Below are 25,221 nucleotides of genomic sequence, written 5' to 3'. Positions count from 1 at the left end.
TTACATTAAACTAGATATCCGTATTATCATCGCAAGGGTCAAATAAGGTACTATTAAAAATGCTTACATCGTAATACAAAACGTAACTGGTTTGCCAGGCGCACGCCAGTGAAGCGCAAAGTCGTAAGGATTTGTTTCGACATCTTTAACAATCATTGTCATATTTCAGATAATTTACAAAAAACCCGAATTAATTATAGCACCTTAACCTTTATCATATATCGCTCCGTCCATCGGAAAACCTTATAAAAATTCATTCGGTATTGTTGTGATGAAAAAATATGTCTAATTATTATACCTTGATAGAAACTCCTTATTTCATTATTATTTTTATTACAAACTCTGAAATACAATTCCCGTTTAAATATCGAAATCAATATTTGCTCGACTCCATTTGCGCACCCTTTGCTTCTTCAAATCAAATAGTTTACTGAGCTTGTTGAAATTGGATTGGACTCTCGATGATAGTTTGCATGCTTGTACGCGATTGTTCAAGACTGCATGATTGTTTGCTCAAATTTACGATGAGTTTGAGTGTTTCAATGAGTTAACTTATTTTCTATAACAGGGATTTACGTACTGTGTTTATGTATTCGAAAATAAATGTAAGCCTTATTCTTCGTTACCTTAGCCTTACCTTCTCCTCAAAAAGAGGAGAGGAGGCCTTTAGCCCAGCAGTGGGACATTCACAGGCTGTTAGGTACGGTTAGGGTTATTCTTCGTTTGATTTCGAAGCATAAAAGTAATGAAAATAAAGTTTTGTAATTTTATGTTTGTACATTTTAATTGTGAGTAATGTAATATAAGTTTTCTTAACATATATAATGTTGCATTAAAGTTTGTTGTTGACTATTTTGTTTTTGATAATAATGACTTTTATATATTATATATATTATATTATAAAAAATACTTTCAAATTAAACCAAAATCCTTTATTCAACATAGAATCATTAGTCATTACGCTAACTTATTGACTCTTAAATTAGAAACTACCACCGGTTCAAAAAATAAATACCCTGACCTTTATTTTATTAACGAAAGATTATACTATAAAATTAGATTATATTTATTATTTACTTAAAAAGTAAATAATAATAAAATAAATGTTTTACTTACTTACGTACTTATATTTATTACTTACTTTAAAAAGCCGAGATGGCCTAGTGGTTAGAACGCGTGAATCTTAACTGACGATCGTGGGTTCAAACCCGGGCAAGCACCACTGAATTTTCATGTGCTTAATTTGTGATTATAATTTATCTCGTGCTTGACGGTGAAGGAAAACATCGTGAGGAAACCTGCATGTGTCTAATTTCATTGAAATTATGCCACATGTGTATTCTACCAACCCGCATTGGAGCAGCGTGGTGGAATAAGCTCCAAACCTTCTCCTCAAAAGGGAGAGGAGGCCTTAGCCCACCAGTGGGACATTAACAGGCTGTTACTGTACTGTACTATTATTTACTGGTGGTAGTGCTTTGTACAAGCTAGTCTGGGTAGATACCACACATCCATCAGATTTTCTACCCCAGTACTTGGTATTGTTGTCTTCCCGTTTGAAAAGTATTGAGCCAGTGTAATTACAAGCACAAGGGACATAACATCTTAATTCTCAAGGTTGGTAGCGCATCGGCAAAGTAAGGAATGATTAATATTACTTACCTACATCACTAATACCTATTGGCTATTAATATCAGGTGGCGCATTTAAACGTCTGCCTACCTATAACATAAAAAATAAGTTAGACACTTGAAATCCGCCGTGAAGATCATGAAATCAGTGTTCTTTTTAGCGAGCAGGTATTTAGGTCATGCCATCATTATAGCTAAAAAATTTGACCCATAATCCCTTTTTTTAGCTCTTACCAGTTATTCAGCTAAGTCATTCAAACAGCGCGTTCACAAACCTGACTCTGCATTCCAGCTTCTACGAGTTCGGGAACTCAGTCACTGATTCTCACTAGATTGTCCTAAGGACAAATATCTGAGAAACGTTTATTTTAAACCTTTTATTAAAGCTGACCAGATTCGAAAGGAAACCTATGAAAATGTTTGTATTGTGAGGGAAAAAAGCAAACGTGAACGTAAAAGGTTTTTCTGTCGAGAAATTCTCAGTAGCAGCCCGGAGACTAGAAGACAGAAGTGTGTGGTCTTGTGCTTGAACTCTTTCCGGTCCTGTCAGATTTGCTTTTCATGAACTGCAAGAATGATGAATGCAGAATGAACTTGTCTTTGTAACACAATTGTGCACAATAATATATCCTGCTCAGTTGCCTCTGCCGTGGCCTTAATCAGTCAGTAGTACTCCAAGTTTTAGTTATAACAGAAGGTAACTTTTAAATAGTTTTCCGCCAATTTATTTCATAAATAAAAAACATTTACATTATTGGAAATTAAAGAAAGGCAATAAAAGATAAAAATAATGTAATACTCCACTGGACACTTGTCGGAAAAAAACTCGATAAGGTTTCTTATATTTTTTCTAATTTCTATTGTTTCAATTCTAATTAACAATTATTACACTGTTGATTTTAGAGTTGTATATATGGAATATGTTGACTTTAGTATATTCATAAAGCAAATAAAATCCAGTTTCACCATTCCACCGGCCGATAGTATCAAAGTTTTCTGTGACATCATTACCATCAAAAATACAGTTCTTTGATTACTTGCGTTAAAGTTTTCCCATTTACAAGCATATACAGATTCTCTAAACTGATCACAAGCATCTATCAGCCGCTGTCCAGATAAACAGTCCATAAATATTTGAATAATCGTATACGGCAATTGGAGAAATGTATTTTCTATACCACCAAGTAGTCCGGCTATTATAGAAACCACTTTACAACTGTATTCAATTACTAATGTTGTTCTCATATTGGAATCCAATTCACGTATAAGACTAATATTTGTAATATGAAACTTCGTGATATTTTCAAGAGACATCCTGACGTATTCATTAATTATTTGATTTTTGATGTTTATAGCGTGTACTTTATCAGCTGTTATTCTATTTATGATGTTGTGGTAGAACATTTGACCGTCATCCCATACGTTTATTAGTTCTTTGCTGAGAGCATATAATTGGGCTTCGTTGTAACCAACGATAATTATTATATATACCACGACACTGCCCAGTATGTAGACAACTAAACCAATGGCCAAAATCGTTACGAAATTTGCTATTTCGTAATTGGGTGACTCCAACATCGGCTCTAGACCTGGAGAAACATGTACAATACTAGTATAACCAAGTACGTTAGCTCCGTAATATGTATCATACTATTAATTATTTACTAGAGGCATAAATAGCAAATACATCAACTGAATTCCATTGAACTTTATAAATGTAATTAATAAAAAAATATAATTGTTTAAAGTTCTATTTAAATTATTTAATTTTAATATTTTTACCGTAATAAATGTAGACGTCAACAATAAAGTATCTTCCAGGAATGAAAAATGGAATCGAGAGGTAAACCATTCCATCGCAGACGAAAAACATCCAAATAATGGTTGCACGTTTCTTAACGACTCTCAGCTTCTTGCGTAGGTTGTTAGCAAATCTTGTGTTGGGTGTTACATGAGAGTCGCATTCTAAATACTTATTAACGAAGTTCTCTATTTCTTTTCTATATTCATTCAAAAATATTAAATTTTAATTGAAATTAGGTATTTTTTTAATCATTTTATTTTTATTTAAAATGGCAAAGATAAATTAACAAACTTATGATCATGTAAAATTATTAACGGGAACTGACCCAAACCAAAACGAATACATAATGAATGAAATGTTTTTCACAGAAGTTGAATAGTTTTCATTCAAACAATATATTTTATAGTATTAGGTAGGCGGCAATAGGCCACCACCGCCAATAGACCATGGCGATGGCAATGTACGAAATATTATATAAACAATTCCATACATCGTCAACGCGCACCAACCTTGGACATTAAGATAATACGAGCATGTCCCTGTTGTCTTGTCCATGTTAGTTACACTGGCTTGCTCACCCTTCAAATCGTAACATAAAATTACAAAATATTGCTATTTGGCGGTAGAGTATGTGGTTACTACCCAGACGGGGTTCGCAAAAAACTCTACCACGTAGGTAACGTTCCTTAAGGAATTCCATTACTAAATTTCACCCTGTTAAACGCCAGCGGCTGTGCCTTATATTTCAATCAATCATGTTTGATAATTTATTAATTAGATTTCGATTTGAATGTGTTAGGTTTATTTTACATTTATAATTAACAATAAATGCGAGTGAGGAGTTAATTGGTAGGCTTATTATTACTAAACAGTCATGAACTTACGCGTACAGTTTCATATAAACAAACTTAGTTATACAAGTAACATTGCATGTGCCAAACGCAAGGGCTACAGATGCTGCCTCTATATTTGATCTGCCGTATCGGAAGAACACCAGCCAGACCGTGGTGATGATGTAGCCATAGAAGTATATCGATCCCGCGATGAAAGTCGATATATAGAAAATCAAGGGAATACCTGCGAAGGAAAATAATCAAATAACAATAAATACTAACAAAGTGATTTTCCGTGTTCAACTGTTCAATGTGATTCAGTAATGTAATGTCCCACTATTGGACCTCTTCTCCTTTTTTGAGGAGACGGTTTGTAGCTTATTCCACAATGCTGCTCCAACTCGGCTTGGTGGAGAATACATATGTGGTAGAATTATATAAGAATACACATGCAGGTTTCATCGCGATATTTTCCTTCAGCGTCCGAAATGAATTATAAGCACTAATTGGGCACATGAAAATTCATTAGCGCTTGCCCGGATTTGAATCCACGATCATCGGTTAAGATTCACGCGTGGTAATCACTGGGTCATCTCGGCTTTTTTCATGATGATCTACAAATTTACGTTACCGCTCCTTTAGACAGTATCGATGAGGCAGCTGCAACCTTGAATCATGATTTGGCAAACACATCTGAATGGTGTAAATCTTACGGTCTGAAAGTGAACCCGAGCAAATCGCAAGTGGCTATATTTGGCAGTCATAAGCTTCTGACGAGGGTCCAAGATAAACATGTACCTCTTATCTTATTTGAGGGCCAAATATTACACATGCAAGAGACTGTTAGAAATCTTGGACTACTTCTTGATGCTTTCTTTTCCTGGGTACCTCAAATTGCTGAAATGAGTCGTATGATTTTCGCTATCATTGGTTTTTTAAGGCGATGGAAAAACCTATTGCCTATCAAGGCAAAGATCAGCTTAGCTAATACGTTCCTCTTACCAATACTGGAGTATGCTGATGTTTGCTACATGGATTTAACTGAAGACCTCCTAAATAAATTAGAACGGCTGCAAAATATAGCCATAAGATTTATTTTTGGTCTGCGAAAGTTTGATCATGTCTCTGAGTATCGGTCTCAGTTAAAGTGGCTGCCAATCTCTCATTTTATGTATATGTTGTGCAAAAAGTGTTAAATAAATAAAAAAATAAATAAATAAAAGTTGTGCTATGGAAACCAGACAACTGATATACTACATATGCTACTTTACTTTTGTAAATACATACTTATATAGAATATATATATATATATATATATATATATATATAATGGTTTTAAATAAATATATATATATATATATATATATATATATATATATATATTTATATATATTTATTTAAATATTAATAATTAATAATATATATATATTATATTAATATTAATAATATATATAGTATATATATATACATATATAGTGAAAGGCGAGTATCTACCAACCACGCCAACCGGCTCGTCAATATTTAACTTTCCTTTTAAAAATTAATTGCAAGTACAGACTGAGATCACCCTGAACGGTATAATACATGACTCGGCACAGTCATAAATAGAATAGTGATAAGCCGGAACTTACTTTTGGCGTAAAGCTGGTTGATGTTGATGGTGATAAGGCGCAATAAAACTGCGACATTGGAGAACATCGTCGGCAGGTCGCAATGCTTCAGCCCAAATTTACCGAGAGAGAACTTCATTGTTCAACTTTTTAATCTTAAAGTTAATTAAGCAACATTTATCATAAACAAATTTATTACAGTTAATATTTTCTTTATTCGTTGTGTTTCAAATGGCATCGCATTGCGACACATACAATATGTATAAGCGGTCCGATTTCCGATACTTAAATGATAATGATTAATTATTTCGTATTCAATTACATTGTTAATTGTTACATATATTATGATAATCATATGTATAATAATGATACATCAAAATTTTCATGCAAGTTATATAAAAACAAGCTAATCGTCCCGGCCTCGTACGGGGAGATAAGAAGAAAAATGTGTTTGGAAAGGATTTGCGTTAAGCCCATCATTAGTGAGCGTCTACGCCGGAAAGGAGTAACAGTGACAAATATCAAGTCAATCGTCAATCGGGCGGATACTTTAGGAGATCACATAATGAGTGGTATTTCGTAAAAAGTATATACATGGATAAATAACTGCTTATATCGGTTTTTACCAAATTTAAGCAGTTGGGCTATTCTTTCATTGTTCCTCGACTATAAGCATTTTATTTTGTTATCACTGAATAACTAACTTTTTTATAAAAACAGATAATATTTTGACGGCTATTATATCGTGACAATTTTTGTCTGGCAACGATTTATTTTCTATTAAAGTGAATTGGTCGAAATGTATTAGTATAGCATTAAACGATCCTTGAATACCTGATATATGGTAATTAATATAATTACGATTGAATTTGAAATGTAAATGTGATAAGACTTATAATAATGTAACGAGTTATGCTAAATTGTATATTCATCCCCCAATAATAGTTTTACTCATACATCTTCATCATCATTATGATAGCATCAATTACATTTTTATTATAGTTTATATTATGATCAGGGTATTCCTTTTCTAAACCGGTGGTAGTTTTTAATTTCACAATCAATAAGTAAGTGTAATAACTAATGATTCTAGTTCTAGTTATTTATATACAATAGTTTAATATAAATCTAAGCCCTACGAGTCTATAGCCCCAAAATATCCCACTGCTAAGCTGAGACTCCCTCTTAAGATAATACTTTTAGCTTATGTATTTATAATGCTGCTCTAATGCACGTTGGTGGATAAATATGTGCAAAGCTTTATTTGACACCTATGCAATTCGTGACGATATCATTCATTCGCCATGTACGAGATTAAGCACATATTAAGCATATTATTGCTTGCCCAGATTTTAACTTGCGGTCTTTGCTTAATATCAATGTGGTCAAGCGATAGGCTTGTGTCCTTTGACTATTATAAGTATTGCATTAATTGTATAATTTATTAACAAACGCCTATCAAGTTTTTGTGTTTGTTAATACAGAATCACTTTACGCTCCTTCGAGAAATCTTAAGTCGGTGAAGTAACATTTTAATGAATTTAAACAAATAAATTAAGGACATCTCTTAAACGTCTGTCTGAGTTAAACAAATGAGATTTTTAAATTGCGAATGCTTTCGTTTCATTTATTTACTGTAATTAAAAAAAATCTTCGTTTAAAACAAGCCCACAACATATTTCCTTAAATATTTATATATAAATTTTGTAAAATTTTCATTATAGCTATTTATTGACACATAATCGGCTTACTGTTACCAGTATTCAGCTAAGTTATTCAAACAGCTCGTTCACAAACCTGACTTCATTCCAGCTTCTACGAGTCCGGGAACTCAGTCACTCATCCTCACTAGATTATCCTAATTTAGGGTTAATATTTGAGGAACGTCTTTTTTAAGCCTTCCATTGAAGCAGACCAGATTCGAAAAAAAAACCTATGAAAATTTTTATATTAAGAGGGAAAAAAGCAATAAAAACGCGAACGGTAAATGGTTTTCCGTCGAGAAATTCTCAGTAGCAGCCTGGAGTCTGGAGGACGGAAGTGTGAACACTCCCGTGTCTCGGAATGCACGTAAATCCTTTGGTCCTATGCCTGAACTCTTTCCAGTCGTGTCAGATTTGCTTTCCCATCGGATCATGAGAGTTCACCTGTGTTTGTGCACACAATTGTTCACAATAACATGTCCTGCACAGTTGCCGCTGCCGTGGCCTAAATCAGTCAGGAGGGCACCTAGTTTAAGTAATAAAAGAAGGTAAATTTTAAATAGTTTTCCGCTGTTATTTTGTAAATAAAAAACATTTACATAATTGGAAATTGAAAGAAAGGAAATAAAAGATAATAAAATATCCACTGGATGCTCGTCGGAAAAAAAACTGTTTTTCTATTGAATTATTTAGCTATAAAACAGAACAAATAAACTTTAAATTCTATTGTTTTAATTTATGTAACAATTATTATACTGCTGATTTTAGAGTTGTATATATAGAATATGTTGACTTTATTATATTCATAAAGCAAATAAAATCCAGTTTCACCATTCCACCGGCCGATAGTGTCAAAGTTTTCTGTGACATCATTAACATCAAAAATACAGTTCTTTGATTACTTGCATTAAAGTTTTCCCATTTACAAGCATATACAGATTCTCTAAACTGATCACAAGCATCTATCAGCCGCTGTCCAGATAAACAGTCCATAAATATTTGAATAATCGTATACGGCAATTGGAGAAATGTATTTTCTATACCACCAAGTAGTCCAGCTATTATTGAAACTACTTTACAACTATATTCAATTACTAATGTTGTTCTCATATTGGAATCCAATTCACGTACAAGACTAATATTTGTAATATGAAATTTCGTGATATTTTCAAGAGACATCCTGACGTATTCATTAATTATTCGATTTTTGATATTTATAGCGTGTACTTTATCAGCTGTTATTCTATTTTTGATGTGTTGGTAGAAGATTTGACCATCATCCCATACGTTTATTAGTTCTTCGCTGAGAGCATATAATTGGGCTTCGTTGTAACCAACGATAATTATTATATATACCACGACACTGCCCAATATGTAGACAACTAAACCAATGGCCAAAATCGTTACGAAATTTGCTATTTCGTAATTGGGTGACTCCAACATCGGCTCTAGACCTGGGAAAACATGCACAATATTAGTATACCTAAGTGCATTAGCTCCGTAATGCATTTGCTACTAATTGAATTTCATAATTGTTATTAATAAAAAAATACATAATAACGACTTTAAATTTCTATTTAAATTTTATAATTTTTACTTATGTTTTTACCGTAATATATGTAGACATCAACAATAAAGCATCTCCCAGGAATAAAAAATGGTATTGAGAGGTAAATGACACCATCGGAGACGAGAAGCACCCAAATAACTGTTGCACGTCTCTTAATGATTCTCAGCTTCTTGCGCAGGTTATTAGCAAATCTTGTGTTGGGTGTTACATGAGAGTCGCAATCCAAATACTTATCAACGAAGTTCTGTATTTCTTTTCTATATTCATTGTAAAATACATTAAAAATGCCAAACTAAAACGGATGTATAATTGGCAGCCTAATTAGTTAATCAAATAATGAATGAAATGTTATTTCACAGAAATGAAATAGTTTTAATTCAAGCTTCACATTTTTTTTATTGTATTAGGTAAGTGGTAAGTAATGTTTTTGCAATAACAATATACACAAAAGAGCAAAACAATCGACTCATCCTATACCCACTAAAAGGTTCGAATATTAAAACCTAATCTTTAATTCATCAACATAGCCTTAATACCAATTCCCATATTTCTAACATCAAAAGTGAAAAATTTCCATACAAATTTTCATCCGACATTAAACTTCCTTAAGAGATGAATTTTGGAAAATTGTTTCTCAGTGCTCACCTACCTTCCGTAACGAATTCCTTTACAAATTGAGCAGGCCAAAAGGTACATTCCATGTACACATACATAATATATATAATATTGTATAATAAAAATTTAAAAAATGTATTACTATGTAGTTTTTAACCTCGAAATTAGCAGATTTTATTTCAAAATATTATGTAATCACAAGAATAATTTTAAGTTCCGTTTGTCAAATTCCACCATAATGGACAATCGAGAAAAATAAATAAAATAATGGACGTTCAAGACCATGCTACTACTACTACTACATACTACTCGAATAGACATAAATAGAAAACTTACATTGACGACTCTTATTAGGAACATTTTATATATACAAAAATGTCTTCTTTGGTATTTGTTGCATCTTTGCATAAATGTTGATGCGTAAGATAGTTTTAGATTCAAAAACATACTCAACTTAAAACGCAACGCGTTTACTTTTCTCACGATTCTGGCTATGTCAAATGTCAATGTAGTCATTGCAGATTTTTCGTTGCGTACTGTGTTAGCCGTGTGGTGACAGCGACGAATATCACCACCCTATCTTATCCCGTGGGGGGCGTAGAAGTCGACCCGAGGGAATATACACCAGAGAACGGGCAGCAGCGTCTCTCTGAGTACTATGACTAACTTACTGCGATCGCCAACCCGTCTGCCAAGCGTGGCGATTATGGCATATCCCCTCAATGATTCGCGCAACTAAAGCACTGCCCCTAGTCCCCGGCAGCCCTGCTATTCCTAGCCTTGGTAACAGCTGTGGTAACGGCGGGGCAGGGGGTGCGAAGAATCCCCGGCAGATTTCGTGTTACCAACACCGACGACCTCTGGCCCTGGCAACATACAACACGCGTACACTGCGGACCGACGAGAAGATCATCGAACTGGAGGAAGAACTGAGCAGGTTACACTGGGATATCGTCGGATTATCCGAAGTCCGAAGACAGGGGGAGGATACGATGATTATGAAATCCGGTAACCTTCTCTATTTCTGAGAGGGCGATCACCTCTTCAAATCCGAAATCCCGAAGCCTTTCAGCTCGAACTCTAAAACCGATTCGATTGCCTAGCAGACTGCGAGGAAGTGGACACAAACAACGACAGGTTTGTGGAAACTGTCCGAACGGCTAGGTCTAAGACCTTCAAGACCAGCCGTACAAAATAAACTAAAAAGATCTCTGCCTCTACCCTACGGCTTATGGAGGAAAGACGGAAAATGATTCTGACGTCCCCAGCTGATGCTGCCAGCTATCGGCTGATCAACAGACAGATTTCAAAGTCTCGGACTGATGACGGATGCGCATTAAAGAGGCCATCGAGCGGAACAAAGGCTCTAAAGTGTTCGACAGAGATCTGTCTGTTGGGCAGAGTCAACTGACAAGGATGAAAACTGAAGATGGCAGAATAGTCACGTCAAGATCTGAGCTGTTGGAAAAGGTTGAGAAGTTCTACGGTCAGCTGTACACGACAGCTCATTCACCTGTCACTAGACATGCTACAGATCCCAGAGCAAGACTAACCTGACACTACACTGAAGATTATCAGAACGTAAGTCTTTTCGAGATTAGAATGGCTCTCGAACAACTCAAAAACAACAAGGCACCTGGTGATGATGGTATTACAGCCGAGCTTCTGAAGGCGAGTGGTACACCGATCCTCAGGGCTCTTCAGAGGCTTTTTAACTCCGTCATAGCCAAAGGTCAAATGCCAAAGGCATGGCACAGAAGTGTGATGGTACTATTCTTTAAGAAGGGTGACAAAACCCTTCTGAAGAATTACAGGCCCATCTCACTGCTGAGCCATGTTTACAAGTTGTTTTCGAGAGTCATTACGAATCGTCTCGAGCAAAGGCTTGACGACTTCCAGCCACCCGAACAAGCCGGATTCCGGAAAGGCTTTAGCACCATAGACCACATACATACGCTGCGGCAAATTATACAGAAGACTGAGGAGTATAACCAGCCACTTTGCTTAGCGTTTGTGGACTATCAAAAAGTGGACTTTGATTCGATCGAAACCTGGGCCGTGCTGAATTCTCTTCAGAGGTGCCAAATTGATTATCGATATATCAGGGAGTTAAAATGCTTGTATGAGAACGTCACCTTGTCGATCCGACTCCAGGATCAGAACTCAAAACCTAACCAACTACAGAGAGGTGTAAGACAGGGAGACGTGATATCTCCGAAACTGTTTACTGCTGAATTGGAAGATGTTTTCAAGCTTTTGGACTGGAACGGACTTGGCATCAATATCAACGGCGAGTACATCACTCATCTTCAATTTGCCGATGACATTGTAATTATGGCTGAGACCTTGGAAGACCTCGGCACTATGCTCGATGACCTCAGCAGGGTTTCCCAACAAGTGGGTCTAAAAATGAACATAGACAAGACGAAAATCATATCGAATATCCATGTTGTACCCACTCAAGTCAAGGTTGGAAATTCTGCACTCGAAGTTGTAGACAACTATGTCTATCTAGGTCAGACCATCCAACTAGGTAGGTCCAACTTCGAGAAAGAGGTCAATCGTCGAATTCAACTCGGCTGGGCAGCGTTCGGGAAGCTACACGATATCTTCTCATCCCAAATACCGCAGTGTCTCAAGTCGAAAGTCTTCGACCAGTGTGTGTTGCCAGTGATGACTTATGGATCAGAGACGTGGTCGCTCACAATGGGCCTCATAAGAAGGCTCAAGGTCACTCAAAGGGCAATGGAGAGGTCTATGCTCGGAGTTTCTCTGCGAGATCGAATCAGAAATGATGAAATCCGCAGGCGAACCAAAGTAACCGACATAGCCCGAAGAATTGCTAAATTGAAGTGACAGTGGGCGGGGCACATTGGTCGCAGAACCAACGGCTGCTGGGGCAGAAAGGTTCTCGAGTGGCGACCACGAACCGGAAGACGCAGCGTGGGCAGGCCCCTTACAAGGTGGACCGACAACTTAGAACGAGTCGCGAAAAGCCGTTGGAGTGGGCAGCGCAAGACCGGCCAACGTGGAAATCCTTGGGGGAGGCCTTTGTTCAGCAGTGGACGTTTTTCGGCTGATATGATGATGATGATGACTGTGTTTGTATTTTTGCAATTAGTTTTTAATAATTTTGACCCCCGCTTGTCTCTACGGACTAATACCATCTACCACTTAATTAGGTTCCTTTTAATTCTGGTGGCTTATAATCCGGTACGTTGGCCAAGACACCAAAACAACATTCAAGCTCCAGCAGGATGATTAGACAACATGTTAATAACAATTGAAGAATATTAAATAATGTAACAAATAGTAAATGTTTTTTGAGAGCTATATCTTTTTATTTTATTTCCTGTTTTCTAATACCTAAAAACCACATCAGTTAACTGTAATAGCTTACAACTGTTCGCTATTTTAAAGCCCCTTAATTTTTTTAATAGCAAAATAATTATCTATACACTTATTGCCAGAAATCTGATTTAAGGTTTAGTAAAATTATGAAACTTTTTACGTCTAGTCTGTTATTATGCCGAGCTCGTTGACGGTTTTATTTATAACAATTAAATGTGCAAAAATTCACGTCACATACACCATAACTTATTGATGAGCATTGATACCTATGCATACAGAAATTGGCCATGTCCTTTCATCGTTTAGATTCATGACATTCGATTTGAAAGCGATACAGGCTTATTTTATATTTTTAATTAACAATAAATGCGAGGAGTTTATATATTATTACTAAACTGCCATGAACTTACGCGTACAGTTTCATGTAAATAAACTTAGTTATACAAGTAACATTGCATGTGCCAAACGCAAGGGCTACAGATGCTGCCTCTATATTTGATCTGCCGTATCGGAAGAACACCAGCCAGGCCGTGGTGAAGATATAGCCATAGAAGTACATCGATCCCGCAATGACAGTCGATATGTAGAAAATCAAGGGAATACCTGCGAAGGAAAATAATCAAATAACAATAAATACTAACAAAGTGATTAAAGACCTCGGCAATAGAGACCATTTCTTAAACACTACGTCAAGTATCTTTAATGTTTACGTCAGCAGTTATGTCTTCTTTCTTAGTGCTAGATTTCTATAGATTGTTGTTGTTTGGTATACCAGCTACGCATCGATAGCTATAGCTACTAACTAACTCAAAATCGTGCCGCATTTATAAATTCATTGCAAGTGCCGACTATCACCCTAAACAGCATAATCAGTTTTTGTGTAACATTATTTCCAACTGTCTTAGATTGTTGCCTTGAGTTCCTGTTGTGGAATAAAGTTTATATTTGATATGACTCGTGACATTCAATAATAAAATAGTGATAAGCCGGAACTTACTTTTGGCGTAAAGCTGGTTGATGTTGATGGTAATAAGGCGCATTAAAAATGCGACATTGGAGAACATTGTCGGCAGGTCGCAATGCTTCAGCCCAAATTTACCGAGAGTGAGCTTCATTGTTAAACTCCTTAATCTTAAAGTTAATTAAGAAACATTAATCATATACTTTATTGCAATTCATATTTTCTTTATTCGTTGTGTTTTAAATTGCATTACATTGCGACACCTACAATATATCTAAGCGCTCCGATTTTTGATACTTAAATGATAATGATTAATTATTTCGTTTTTAATTTTATTGTTTATTGTCACGTATATATTGTGATAATCAAATGTATAATAATGATACATCAAATTTTTTTATGCTAGTTTATATAAAATTAACAGCGGATTAAAGCGTTTAAAGTTTTTTTACCGGTTTAAAAAGTTGGGGAATTCTTTCATCGTTTCTTGACTATATGTATGTTACCTTTTGTATACAACATTAAATGTACCTATTACTATTTTACTTTGTTGTCACTGGATAACTAATGCTTTTAATTACAATTTTATAAATATTATAAAGAGGTAAAGTTTGTGAGGTTGTAGGGGTTAATCTCTGGATCTACTAAACCTATTTTGAACCGAGCCGGTCTGGGTAGGTACCACCCACTTTTCAGATATTCTAACGCCAAACAGCAATACTTAATATTGTTGTGTTCCGGTTTGAAGGTTGAGTAAGCCAGTGTAGTTACTGGTACAAATAATATCTTTGTTAAAAAAGAGTAATATAAAAATACAACAAATAGTCTCACTATATATTTCTTAAATACAAAATGAATGTCACACTAGTTCATATATCCACTAGTTTATAGTGACGTCATAATAAAAGTCTACTAATATTTGAACGTGGTTTTATTTGCATCTGATCACAAACTATAATCATTAACGTTATTTGTTTTAAGGTCATGTATTCCAGTTATGGCCGCCTCACGCTTGAAAAGGTGGGGCTATGCTTTTATCCTAATACACTTTGACATAACATGAATATGAATCGACAAGAAAAAATTGTGCAGTTGGCTTATCGACATGCTTAAATTCGAAGTGAGATGATGTAATTAAAGTAATTAGTTACATTCAATAAGTAGACTTTTTTCCAATTACACACGATCATATAAAATCGGCAACTTTGAATGTCTATGTATTCAGTATAGTAATAGTTTATATACAGTTAAAGGCTTGAGGTATTCTCGTCAGAAGAAGTTAATGAACTTTATTGCGAACATGGTTATACTATGTGGGCATATCGTATTGTTGCACCACAAATAATCCCAGAAGTGGTTTTACAGGAACTTCTATATAGTCTGGTACAATCTCTCCATTATTTTGAATTCGCCGGCGAAACTTAAGCCGTTCGTCTAAAATGCTTGGCATAGGTTGTAAACGCTTCCCCATAATTTCTGTAAAGTTTTTAAAGTAAAATGTACGCCGTACACCGTACATTATACTCGTAAGGCCAGTCCATTACATTCGGATAAAATGACTGTGGGAAAAATTAATAAACGTTACTAGTCCATTTGGTATTTTACCAAATATTGTTCCAGGCGTTATTCGTACTAAATTTACTTAAAAATCGCCAATTTTAACTATTGACAGTTTATTTTTGTTTTATATTAAATAACAATAATACAAACGAAAAACGCACACAATCTATACATACGTCAATACATTACACTCATATCGCAACCATGATGACATCACAAATTGGCAGATATTCCAAAAACAATAGCGTAATTATTAATAACTATTTTCCTTATATTATACCTTTAGAAGTAATAAAAGAACTTCTAGTAATATCGTTGTTTGGTGACGCTATTCCGTTTTTAATATGCGCTACAACTACATATTATAATTGATATTATATTATTGTTATCATTAGTATTTCGTGTTTGTTTCTTTGGTTCTTTCATCATCATCATTCATCAAAAATATTACACCCCGTCTTATGGCCTCTGCTGGTGACATGGCTGGTTCACTATTCGCTCGGAGAATCAGAATTGCGTTTCAAAGAGGAAATGCTGCTAGCATTCTTGCTACCGGTCACGATTTGGACAGCAACTATTTTTAATTTTATTTGTATTTATTTAACGCTTTAGTGTAAATAATTATATCGTCTATTTTACGTGTATTCTAAAAAAAACTTTATACTATTTACGTATTAAGTGTCACTGAGTTAACCGATCTAACTCATAGGTTCTTCCTTGTGGTGGACTGTCAATATTATCTTATGAACAATATTGCTCATAGACATTTTTAGTACTTTTTATAGTTTTAAAGTATTCCTAACAACTTATAAGTTCAAAATCACACTATCCTAAGAGAACAAGGCTGTTCTGCCACATGCGTCTAATATATTAGAAATTATTACCTCGATAAGGCGCACATGTGACCCTTTCAACTTAGCATATTCTATGAGTTGCACCATTAGCTCAGCCAGATAACACTATTTCATTAAATATTAGGTAAGTGTGTTATAAATTTAGGGTAAATTTAGAGTAGAGATAATTTTAAGGTATTTAAATAACAGTAAAAACACGTAATTATAGTAGGAGCCCAGAGCTCAGAAGTTGATTTTTAAATCAAATCAATTTCATTTAAATTATTTTAAATATAAAACAGAATGAAATAATAAGATTATTAAAATTTTGGTAAACTCCTCACCGCTGTTTATAAGTTGGAAGTGTTTACCGTCCCGTGCCACGGAAAGCACGTAAAGCCATTGGTATACACTTAAGTATTTCCGGTTGTGGCGGATATGCTATCGGATTTTTTAAGCAACGTCTTTATACAAAATATGTTAAATAAAATATCAACTAGCGAAAGTGTCCATACTTCTAGCTTTAAAATATCAACTAAATATGAAAAGCTGATAACAAAAAAATAGCGCTACATATAATTGATGCAGAGCGGTAGAATTATGTTATTGCATGTTGTTTGCACGTTTTGTTTGTTCTGTAAAACCAAACAGCATGAATAAATTACTATGGTGGCATTCCCTCATTTCCGTCTACCATTGAAGGAATTTGAGATTAATTTATTAAAAAAAATATACTTTAATGTTCAATTTCTAATTTTATATATGCGAAAGTAAATCCATATGTCTGTTACGCTTTCACGAATAAACAAATTTTGATGAATTTTTTTACACAGCAACCTTGAGCCCCAAAGACAGAGACTAATTTTACCTAACACCGAGGCCGCCCTACCTATAGACGTGCGTGAAGCCGACGGCAGAAACTGTATATACTAAAATATACTTCCTCATGTAATTTGTTGTGTTACGCGCTGGTTTGTTGTTTTTAAATATTTCTCTTTTAAGGTGAAAAGAATATCTTCCAGATACAATCTTAGCTTTTGTTTTGTTTCTTTCAAACATATTTCTGTATTTCTTGTTATATGAAATAACGACACCGGACCAGAATGCTGCATCGTATTCAAAGTTAACACATCTAATATATCTTTCAATTGTGTACACTCATTCTTTTGTGTACAGTCCCGTGTCACGGAAAGCACGTAAAGACGTTGGTCCTGCGCCTGAACTCTTTCCGGTCTTGTCGGGTTGCCGTCCCATTGGATTATAAGAGTGAGGGAATAAAGAATACCCCCGTCCTGGCGCAGACACACACTATAATATGTCCTGCGCAGTTGGCTAATATCTCTTCAGATAGGCCACCGTAGCCGTAATCGGTCAGGAGGACATTATCGTCATCTTCGAATGCGAATTGTTTCAACGAGTTGCATTATATTCTACTTAAGCCCATATACTTATTAAATATCCCAACTTAAAACAGACAAGCTTGATTTACTCAGGTTTATAGATGATGTTTCATACATACCCGACCGAACCCCGCAAGAAATACCTTCACATACCTTAAATGTCGGCAACGTACATACAAGACCGCCGATGTACATCACTTTCCTTCAAGCATCCTGGCCGTATGCCGCTTTTTTTTAATTCTGGGAAAACACATTACGCTTTTCCCCCGCGGGAATAGTGGGGAGGGTGCGTGGGGTTCGCCGGTGTCCAAGGTGCCGTGTGCGCCACTAACATCGTAATACCCACTAAAATACCAGCGATACCCTTTCCATCTAAACGAGGGCCTCCATTCTCTATGACCGATTGCCCTCCTCTAACATAAAACAAAACATTTTCAATACAATATCATGCCTGTCAAACTATTTCTTTTCTCTATTATTTATTATTAGTTAATATAAAAATATGTTAGTGTCAAATGGCCCCGACGCCCAAGACAGTTGACCTTTCAAGTTAATATAAACTATGTATGTATTTGTGAATGTATAATGTGGGAATGTGTGTGTATTTATTTTGTTGTTCTTATCCTTTTATATTATTTAATTTATAAATAAATACAATTGAGTCCTTACAAATGGCGTTGTTACATAATAGCGATGACATCTAGTGACGAGATAACTTAGTATATAATCCAAATAGAAACTATTCAAGGACCTGCTACGTTATATATATTTGTAATTAAAAACATTTTAAACCACCAGACCAGTATTCATGTATTGGTATATTTTAAATGTATTTGGTTTCGTTGTAAGACTGTCGTATTTATTGTATTTAATACCTTATAAATATAATATTATGTATCCACTGAGATAATGAGCGGCATTATATGTTTTTATGAGAACGAATAAGCAATTTATAATATTTAACTTAATTTTTCAGGGCGAAACATTAAAAGAATATTTTTTGGATAAAGAAGCTGGGATTTGAGCTTGGTTTTTAATGGAAGACTGATCAGGAACAGTGATTTTGAACACGACCCAAACTGTAAATTAGGTTTTTTTTATAATATGGATAGGCTACAACTATGCCATCGCTTATATCGCCAATGCGCCACTGCCCTTGAAAAATAAGATGTTATGTCCCTCGTGCCTATAATTACACTGGCTTACTCACCCTTCAAACCGAAACACAATAATACCACGTATTGCTGTTTTGCGGTAAAATATCTGATGACTGGATGGTACTACCCAGACGAGCTTAAACAAAGTCTATCTGCCATCAGTTATTATTGATTTATTTTAAAAAGAGCAATACTGTTGCCGGACCATTGGTAGACTTAAAATGATAACTATTCAAAAACGCTTTATTGTAAAGCTTACTCAAATAAACATATTTAATTTGATTTGTTTTTTTTTTAATTATAATTGTGGATAGTGTTTTTTTTTACAATTAATAGGCCAGCGTTTGACCGTTGACTTGCCTGATGTTAAGCATCGGCACGGTCTAAGATGTAACACGCTTGCCAATAAGAAACCTGTTTACTCTGGATTTGAAGACACCAACATTGTACCTATCGGGAAATACGGTATGTAACGTTGTGTTTTTGTTACAAGGTTGATATACATAAATAAATATCTGAGACAAAAGTAGTTAGGATACGGGAGTTCTCCCCCACAGATCTGGCTTGCTACGAGCAAGCTACGCCTAAAAAAAAAAATGTGGTGTCTAGTTGGGGGCACACGCCCGATCGATTGCACTCCGTTATCACGTAGCTTGCTCCGTTCAAAAGTTAGCAAAAACCATTAGGTGTGTAAATAGGAGCATAATTTTTTTTTTTTTTTTTTTATTTAAGTTTACAAAACTGACTTACAACTAGTGCATACAAAATAAAATCTACGCTAAACAGAGTGTTAACAAGTTGCAGTCTTCTGGATGTAAACCTAGCATGCTTTAAAAAAACATATTTAACAAGAACAGTACTTGTGCAATTACTAACTAGTTAATTATTTAATTATTACATAAACTAATGTGATTTTGTTTTAAGTTTATTCTTAAGAGAACCAACAGATTCACTAAAGACATCTAGGTGTTGACGACTACAATTCGCAAGCGAGCAAATACGGTAAATTGGCGAATGTTGACCAAGATTTGATTTGACATCAGGTAGGCTAAATATTTTACGATTTTGTAAACGGCTACCTTGACGCGGAATGTAGAAACTAATTTTAGCAAGTAGATCAGGTGCATCAATATATCCGTGCAATAATTTGTATAAAAAAAGAAAGTCAGCAGCTTCTCTTCTATATTTAAGAGTTTGCACTTTATAATTAATTAGGCGTGCATCGTAAGAGTTAAAATTCTTAGCATTTAGATCTGTGTACGCTAAGTAATATAGAAAACGTTTTTGTACACGTTCTATTCTATCAGAGTGCACCTCATACCCAGGACTCCAAGCAACTGAACAATATTCTAGGATACTCCTTATTATACTGAAGAGGATCGCAACTTAACCACCAATTAAAAACTCCGGCAGACTTTAAGAATTATTTATTGTGACAAGTCAACAATGTTTACATTAGAGCGCACAGTAAAAATAGTTGAAATAATTAATTTATTAAAAATAAACAACAACAACAGCGCTTATATAGGCATTCCCCTCTCACGATGACCACCACGCGTGCTTGCCACTTTTGGGACCTCCTCCTAGGCGAAAACAAAAGCGATGCATGCGGCCATCTTGCTGGGGGTGTGGTCAAGCGTGTGACGTCGCTGCGAGGACAATAGATGCGCATGCGACCATATTGCCGAAGGGGCGTATCCATACGTGTGACGACATACATCAGACCACTGCAACATCACCTGATCCATGACGTGGTTGATCAGGTGATGTTTGTGCTGCGTTTAGACGCATTGTGCACTCGCCACACTACTCCCCCGCCGAGACCGTGACTACGGGCGATAGTAGTTTGGGAATCTGACCACTCTACCACTCCTGGTTTTACTGGCAGGGATGGCATCAGACTTCTCCTGAACTTTGATATTCTGGTCTGTCTGGTCCTCAGCGAGTATGTAAGCTGGTTTCAGTCTGTCTATGCTGATTCGCTGCGTTTTGCCTTGTACGTCGATGTCAAAGGTTTTCTCCTCGCGTCGCAGCACCCTGTATGGACCTGAATAAGGTGCTTGAAGGGGTTTCCGATGGGGACCCTGCCGGATAAATACGTGCGAGGTAAGCCTAAGGTCTTTTGGTATGTAAAAAGTTTGATTAGAACTTGTGTGCCAAGATGATGGTTGTGGCCTTAATTTATTGACGTGTGTTCGGATTCTACCAATGAATTCGGTGATGTCCTCGATGGTTGGGGGTGCTGATGAGAAGAACTGTCCAGGTAACCGCAGTGGTTCCCCGTAGACAAGTTCGGCAGTTGAAGCTTTAATGTCATCCTTGAATGCGCTGCGTATACCTAGTAATACCCAAGGTAACACTTCTACCCAGTTCGGAGTAGAATGACAGGCAATTGCGGCTTTTAATTGACGGTGTAGTCTTTCTACCATACCATTAGCTGTCGGATGATATGCCGTTGTGGTATGATGGTTGGCACCGATGAGCTTGACCAGTTCTTTGAAAGCGCCCGACTCAAACTGCCGGCCACGGTCAGTGGTGATGTGTTCGGGGCACCCGAACCGTGATATCCAACCACTGGAAAGGGCAGCAATGCAGCTTTCGGCGGTGATGTCTTGTAGTGGGTAGACTTCTGGCCACCTTGTGTAGCGGTCCACGATGGTTAGGCAGTACCTGTAACCTAAACATAAAGGTAAAGGACCTATCAAATCCAAGTGGATGTGTCGAAAACGTGCGGAAGGGCTTTCGAAGGCTTGTAGCGGAGCTTGAGTGTGTCTGGTCACTTTGCTTTGCTGACATTGTTGACACTCCTTTACCCATTGTCGACAGTCTTTGCGGATACCAGGCCAAATGTAGCGCTCTGTAACTAACTTGACCGTAGGCTTGGCTCCTGGATGGCTTAAATTGTGGAGCGAATCGAATACCTGCTTGCGATATGAAGGTGTGATGAATGGTCGAGGATTACTTTGAGAGACATCGCAGTATACCAGAAGAGCTGGCTCTGACTCTAATCGTATTTTCTTCAACCTAAGCGCAGACCCATTTTTCAGCAGGTCCTGTAGCTCGCTGTCCGCCTCTTGTGCTTTGACCAGGGAGTGGTAATCTAAGGGTATAGAAACTGCCTCGATACGCGAAAGGGCATCTGCAACAATATTTTCTTTACCAGCTACATATCTGAAGTCTGTGGTGAATTGGCTTATAAAGTCCAAGTAGCGAAACTGGCGTGGCGAACTGTTCTCTCGGTGATTAGCAAAGACAAACGTAAGTGGCTTATGGTCCGTGATGATACAAAATGTCCGAGCTTCCACCATAAATCTGAAATGTTTAATTGCGTCATACACTGCCAATAACTCTCGGTCATATGGGCTGTACTTTTTCTGTGATGGACTTAGCTTCCTCGAAAAGAATGCTAAGGGTTGCCATTCATTGTTCTTGAACTGTTGCAGCACAGCACCTATTGCTGTATCTGAAGCGTCCGTCTGTATGGACAGTTCTGCTTGAGGATCTGGGTGGACCAAAAGCGTAGCTTCTGAAAGTTGCTTTTTAGACAGTTCGAAAGACTCTAATAGGGCAGGCGTCATGTTAATAGGCTGCGATCCCTTTGTTTTAGGCCCAACGAGGAGTTGGTTGAGCGGTGCCTGAACTTTTGCAGCATTAGGTATAAAACGGCGATAAAAATTGATCATACCTAAAAATCTTCGTAATTCTTTTAGCGTCTTGGGTACCGGGAAGTTCTGAATGGCTTCAACCTTCGATTCTAACGGCTGTATTCCTGCTGCTGACACGTTGTGGCCCAGGAACTGGACTTGCGTTTTGCCGAAAGTACATTTGTTGGTATTTATTAGAACTCCATATTCTGCTAGTCTTTGGAACAACAACTTGAGATGCTCTTGATGAAGGGTACTGCTGCTGCTGAAGACTAGAATGTCATCCAGGTACCCATAACAAAAATCTAAGCCCCGCAGTACCTCGTCCATGAATCTTTGAAAGGTCTGTGCGGCGTTACGAAGACCGAACGTCATGAACGGGAATTCGTAAAGCCCGAAAGGAGTGGCGATAGCGGTTTTCGGAATGTCGTCTTCGTATACTGGTATCTGATGATAAGCTTTAACCAGGTCTATGGTTGAAAAGACCGTACTGCCTGTCAACTGGCACGTAAAATCATGCAAGTGCCTGATAGGGTACTTATCGGGAATTGTACGGGCGTTTAGGGCTCTGTAATCGCCGCACGGTCGCCACCCGTCGTTTTTCTTCTTAGTTAAATGTAGCGGTGAGGACCATGGGCTGTCAGATCTTCTTGCTGTGCCACTCTGTAACATCTCATCGAACTCTTGCTTAGCAATTTTTAGTCTTTCCGGGTCTAACCGTCGCGGGCGGCTAGATACCGGTGGTCCATCGGTGGTACGGATATGGTGCACCGTAGAGTGTTTGGTGATGTGCGGCTTTCCAGCAGGACGAGTGATTTCTGGGAATTCTCTAAGCAGGCGATGATAAGATGTATCCTCTAAAGTCGTACGGACTGAGGAAATTGTTTCCGTAGAACGTTGTTTCGGGAGTGCAACAGCAAGTGTGGTAACACCGTCAACGAGGCGCTGGTTGCGACAGTCGACTAGCAAGTTATAGTAACTTAAAAAGTCGACGCCGATGATGGGCTTTGAGACGTCTGCTACGACGAAACGCCACGTGAAAGCGCGCCTAAGTCCTAGATCCAGCGTTAAGGGGAGGAAGCCATATGTGTAAATGATAGTCCCATTTGCAGCGAACAATTCGTATCCCATTTTGTTTCTAGGTTCCCGAACAGCGGATCTTGGAAAGACACAGAGGTCTGAACCGGTGTCAACTAAATATTGCACTTTGGTCTTGCGATCCGTAATGAACAGGCGGCCCGAAATTGTAAGGCAGTCGTCTACCGCCACTACTGGCTGCCTTGAGAGTTTCCCATCTTCTTGTAGCTACACGGTTGAATACATTTGCGTGCGCGCTCGCCGAATCTATAATGGTACCAACAGTACGGGTAGTTATTTGTTTGTGAGCGGGAACGTGCGCGGGAATGTCGTCGCGATCTGTCTATGGCGAATCGTGAGCGGGATCGTGGCTGTCTTCGGTTAAGTTGCATGCTAAGAATCTCCATCTGCTTGCTCAGCTCAGCTACGGTCTGATTCAGGCTTTCGAAACTAGTACTTGGTACTCCTAGAGTGGAACTAGATGCACTGGCTACTTGCCCGGCTACTCGACCGGCTACTGGCACGGCTACTTGCTCGGACACTTGCAATGTTGCTGGAACGATTTCGTTGATACGGTCGGCAAGCTCTGCCATGTCTTCAAGGCTCATCTTCGTATACTGCGCTGCTATACACGTCTGCAAATGCGTTGGGAGTCGACTTGACCAGATGGTACGGATAAAATCGGTTGGAACAGTTGGCCCAGCTAGGTGTTGTAGATGCCGTAAAAATTGTGTGGGCTTTCTATCACCGAGTTCCTCGTGCATTAGCAGTTGTTTTATTTTACGCTCTTGTGAAGCTGACAGCCTCCGTATTAATTCGGCTTTTAATTTGTCGTACCTGCCGGTGGAAGGTGGAGCTACGACCAGGTCCCTTATTTCCGCCGTGTGCTGTGGTTCCAGTTGCGCTAGTACGTAATAGAACTTCGTGGAGTCTTCTCGGATGCCGGACAGGGTGAATTGGCCTTCGAGCTGTGCGAACCATAATTCTGGATCATCTGGGTTGAATACAGGTACTCTCACTCCAACTCGCATCGTTTCTCCAGTGGCCGGAAGGGCGGTAACGGCTGTGGCGTCACGTGATAATGGAGCGTCCGGCATTGACATCTTGAAAGGTCTTCTTCTTCTTCGTTCTTCAAACGTCGGGGTCACCAGTGAAGAGGATCGCAACTTAACCACCAATTAAAAACTCCGGCAGACTTTAAGAATTATTTATTGTGACAAGTCAACAATGTTTACATTAGAGCGCACAGTAAAAATAGTTGAAATAATTAATTTATTAAAAATAAACAACAACAACAGCGCTTATATAGGCATTCCCCTCTCACGATGACCACCACGCGTGCTTGCCACTTTTGGGACCTCCTCCTAGGCGAAAACAAAAGCGATGCATGCGGCCATCTTGCTGGGGGTGTGGTCAAGCGTGTGACGTCGCTGCGAGGACAATAGATGCGCATGCGACCATATTGCCGAAGG

At 37.4% G+C, this 25,221-nt stretch overlaps 3 protein-coding genes across 3 annotated transcripts; all 3 read right to left on the bottom strand.

The window, feature by feature from the left end:
• Positions 1-2,516: 2,516 nt before the first annotated feature.
• Positions 2,517-6,017, bottom strand: LOC126772031 (uncharacterized). The gene is made up of 4 exons (XM_050492209.1): positions 5,900-6,017; positions 4,320-4,512; positions 3,414-3,631; positions 2,517-3,220 (listed from the first exon to the last, which is right to left on the bottom strand). The coding sequence occupies exons 1-4, from the start codon at positions 6,015-6,017 to the stop codon at positions 2,517-2,519; spliced, it is 1,233 nt and encodes a 410-aa protein (XP_050348166.1).
• A 2,314-nt stretch (positions 6,018-8,331) lies between these two features.
• On the bottom strand, positions 8,332-14,232 carry LOC126772030 (uncharacterized). The gene is made up of 2 exons (XM_050492208.1): positions 14,115-14,232; positions 8,332-9,035 (listed from the first exon to the last, which is right to left on the bottom strand). The coding sequence occupies exons 1-2, from the start codon at positions 14,230-14,232 to the stop codon at positions 8,332-8,334; spliced, it is 822 nt and encodes a 273-aa protein (XP_050348165.1).
• Positions 14,233-23,940: 9,708 nt separating this feature from the next.
• On the bottom strand, positions 23,941-24,852 carry LOC126772029 (uncharacterized). The gene has a single exon (XM_050492206.1). The coding sequence runs from the start codon at positions 24,850-24,852 to the stop codon at positions 23,941-23,943; it is 912 nt and encodes a 303-aa protein (XP_050348163.1).
• Between the last annotated feature and the right edge of the window lie 369 nt (positions 24,853-25,221).

Source organism: Nymphalis io, chromosome 11, assembly GCF_905147045.1.
Source record: "Nymphalis io chromosome 11, ilAglIoxx1.1, whole genome shotgun sequence".
Classification (NCBI taxonomy): Eukaryota; Metazoa; Arthropoda; class Insecta; order Lepidoptera; family Nymphalidae; genus Nymphalis; species Nymphalis io.
The sequence above is the reverse complement of the archived record's forward strand: the minus strand, read 5'-3'. Positions and strand labels throughout refer to the sequence as shown.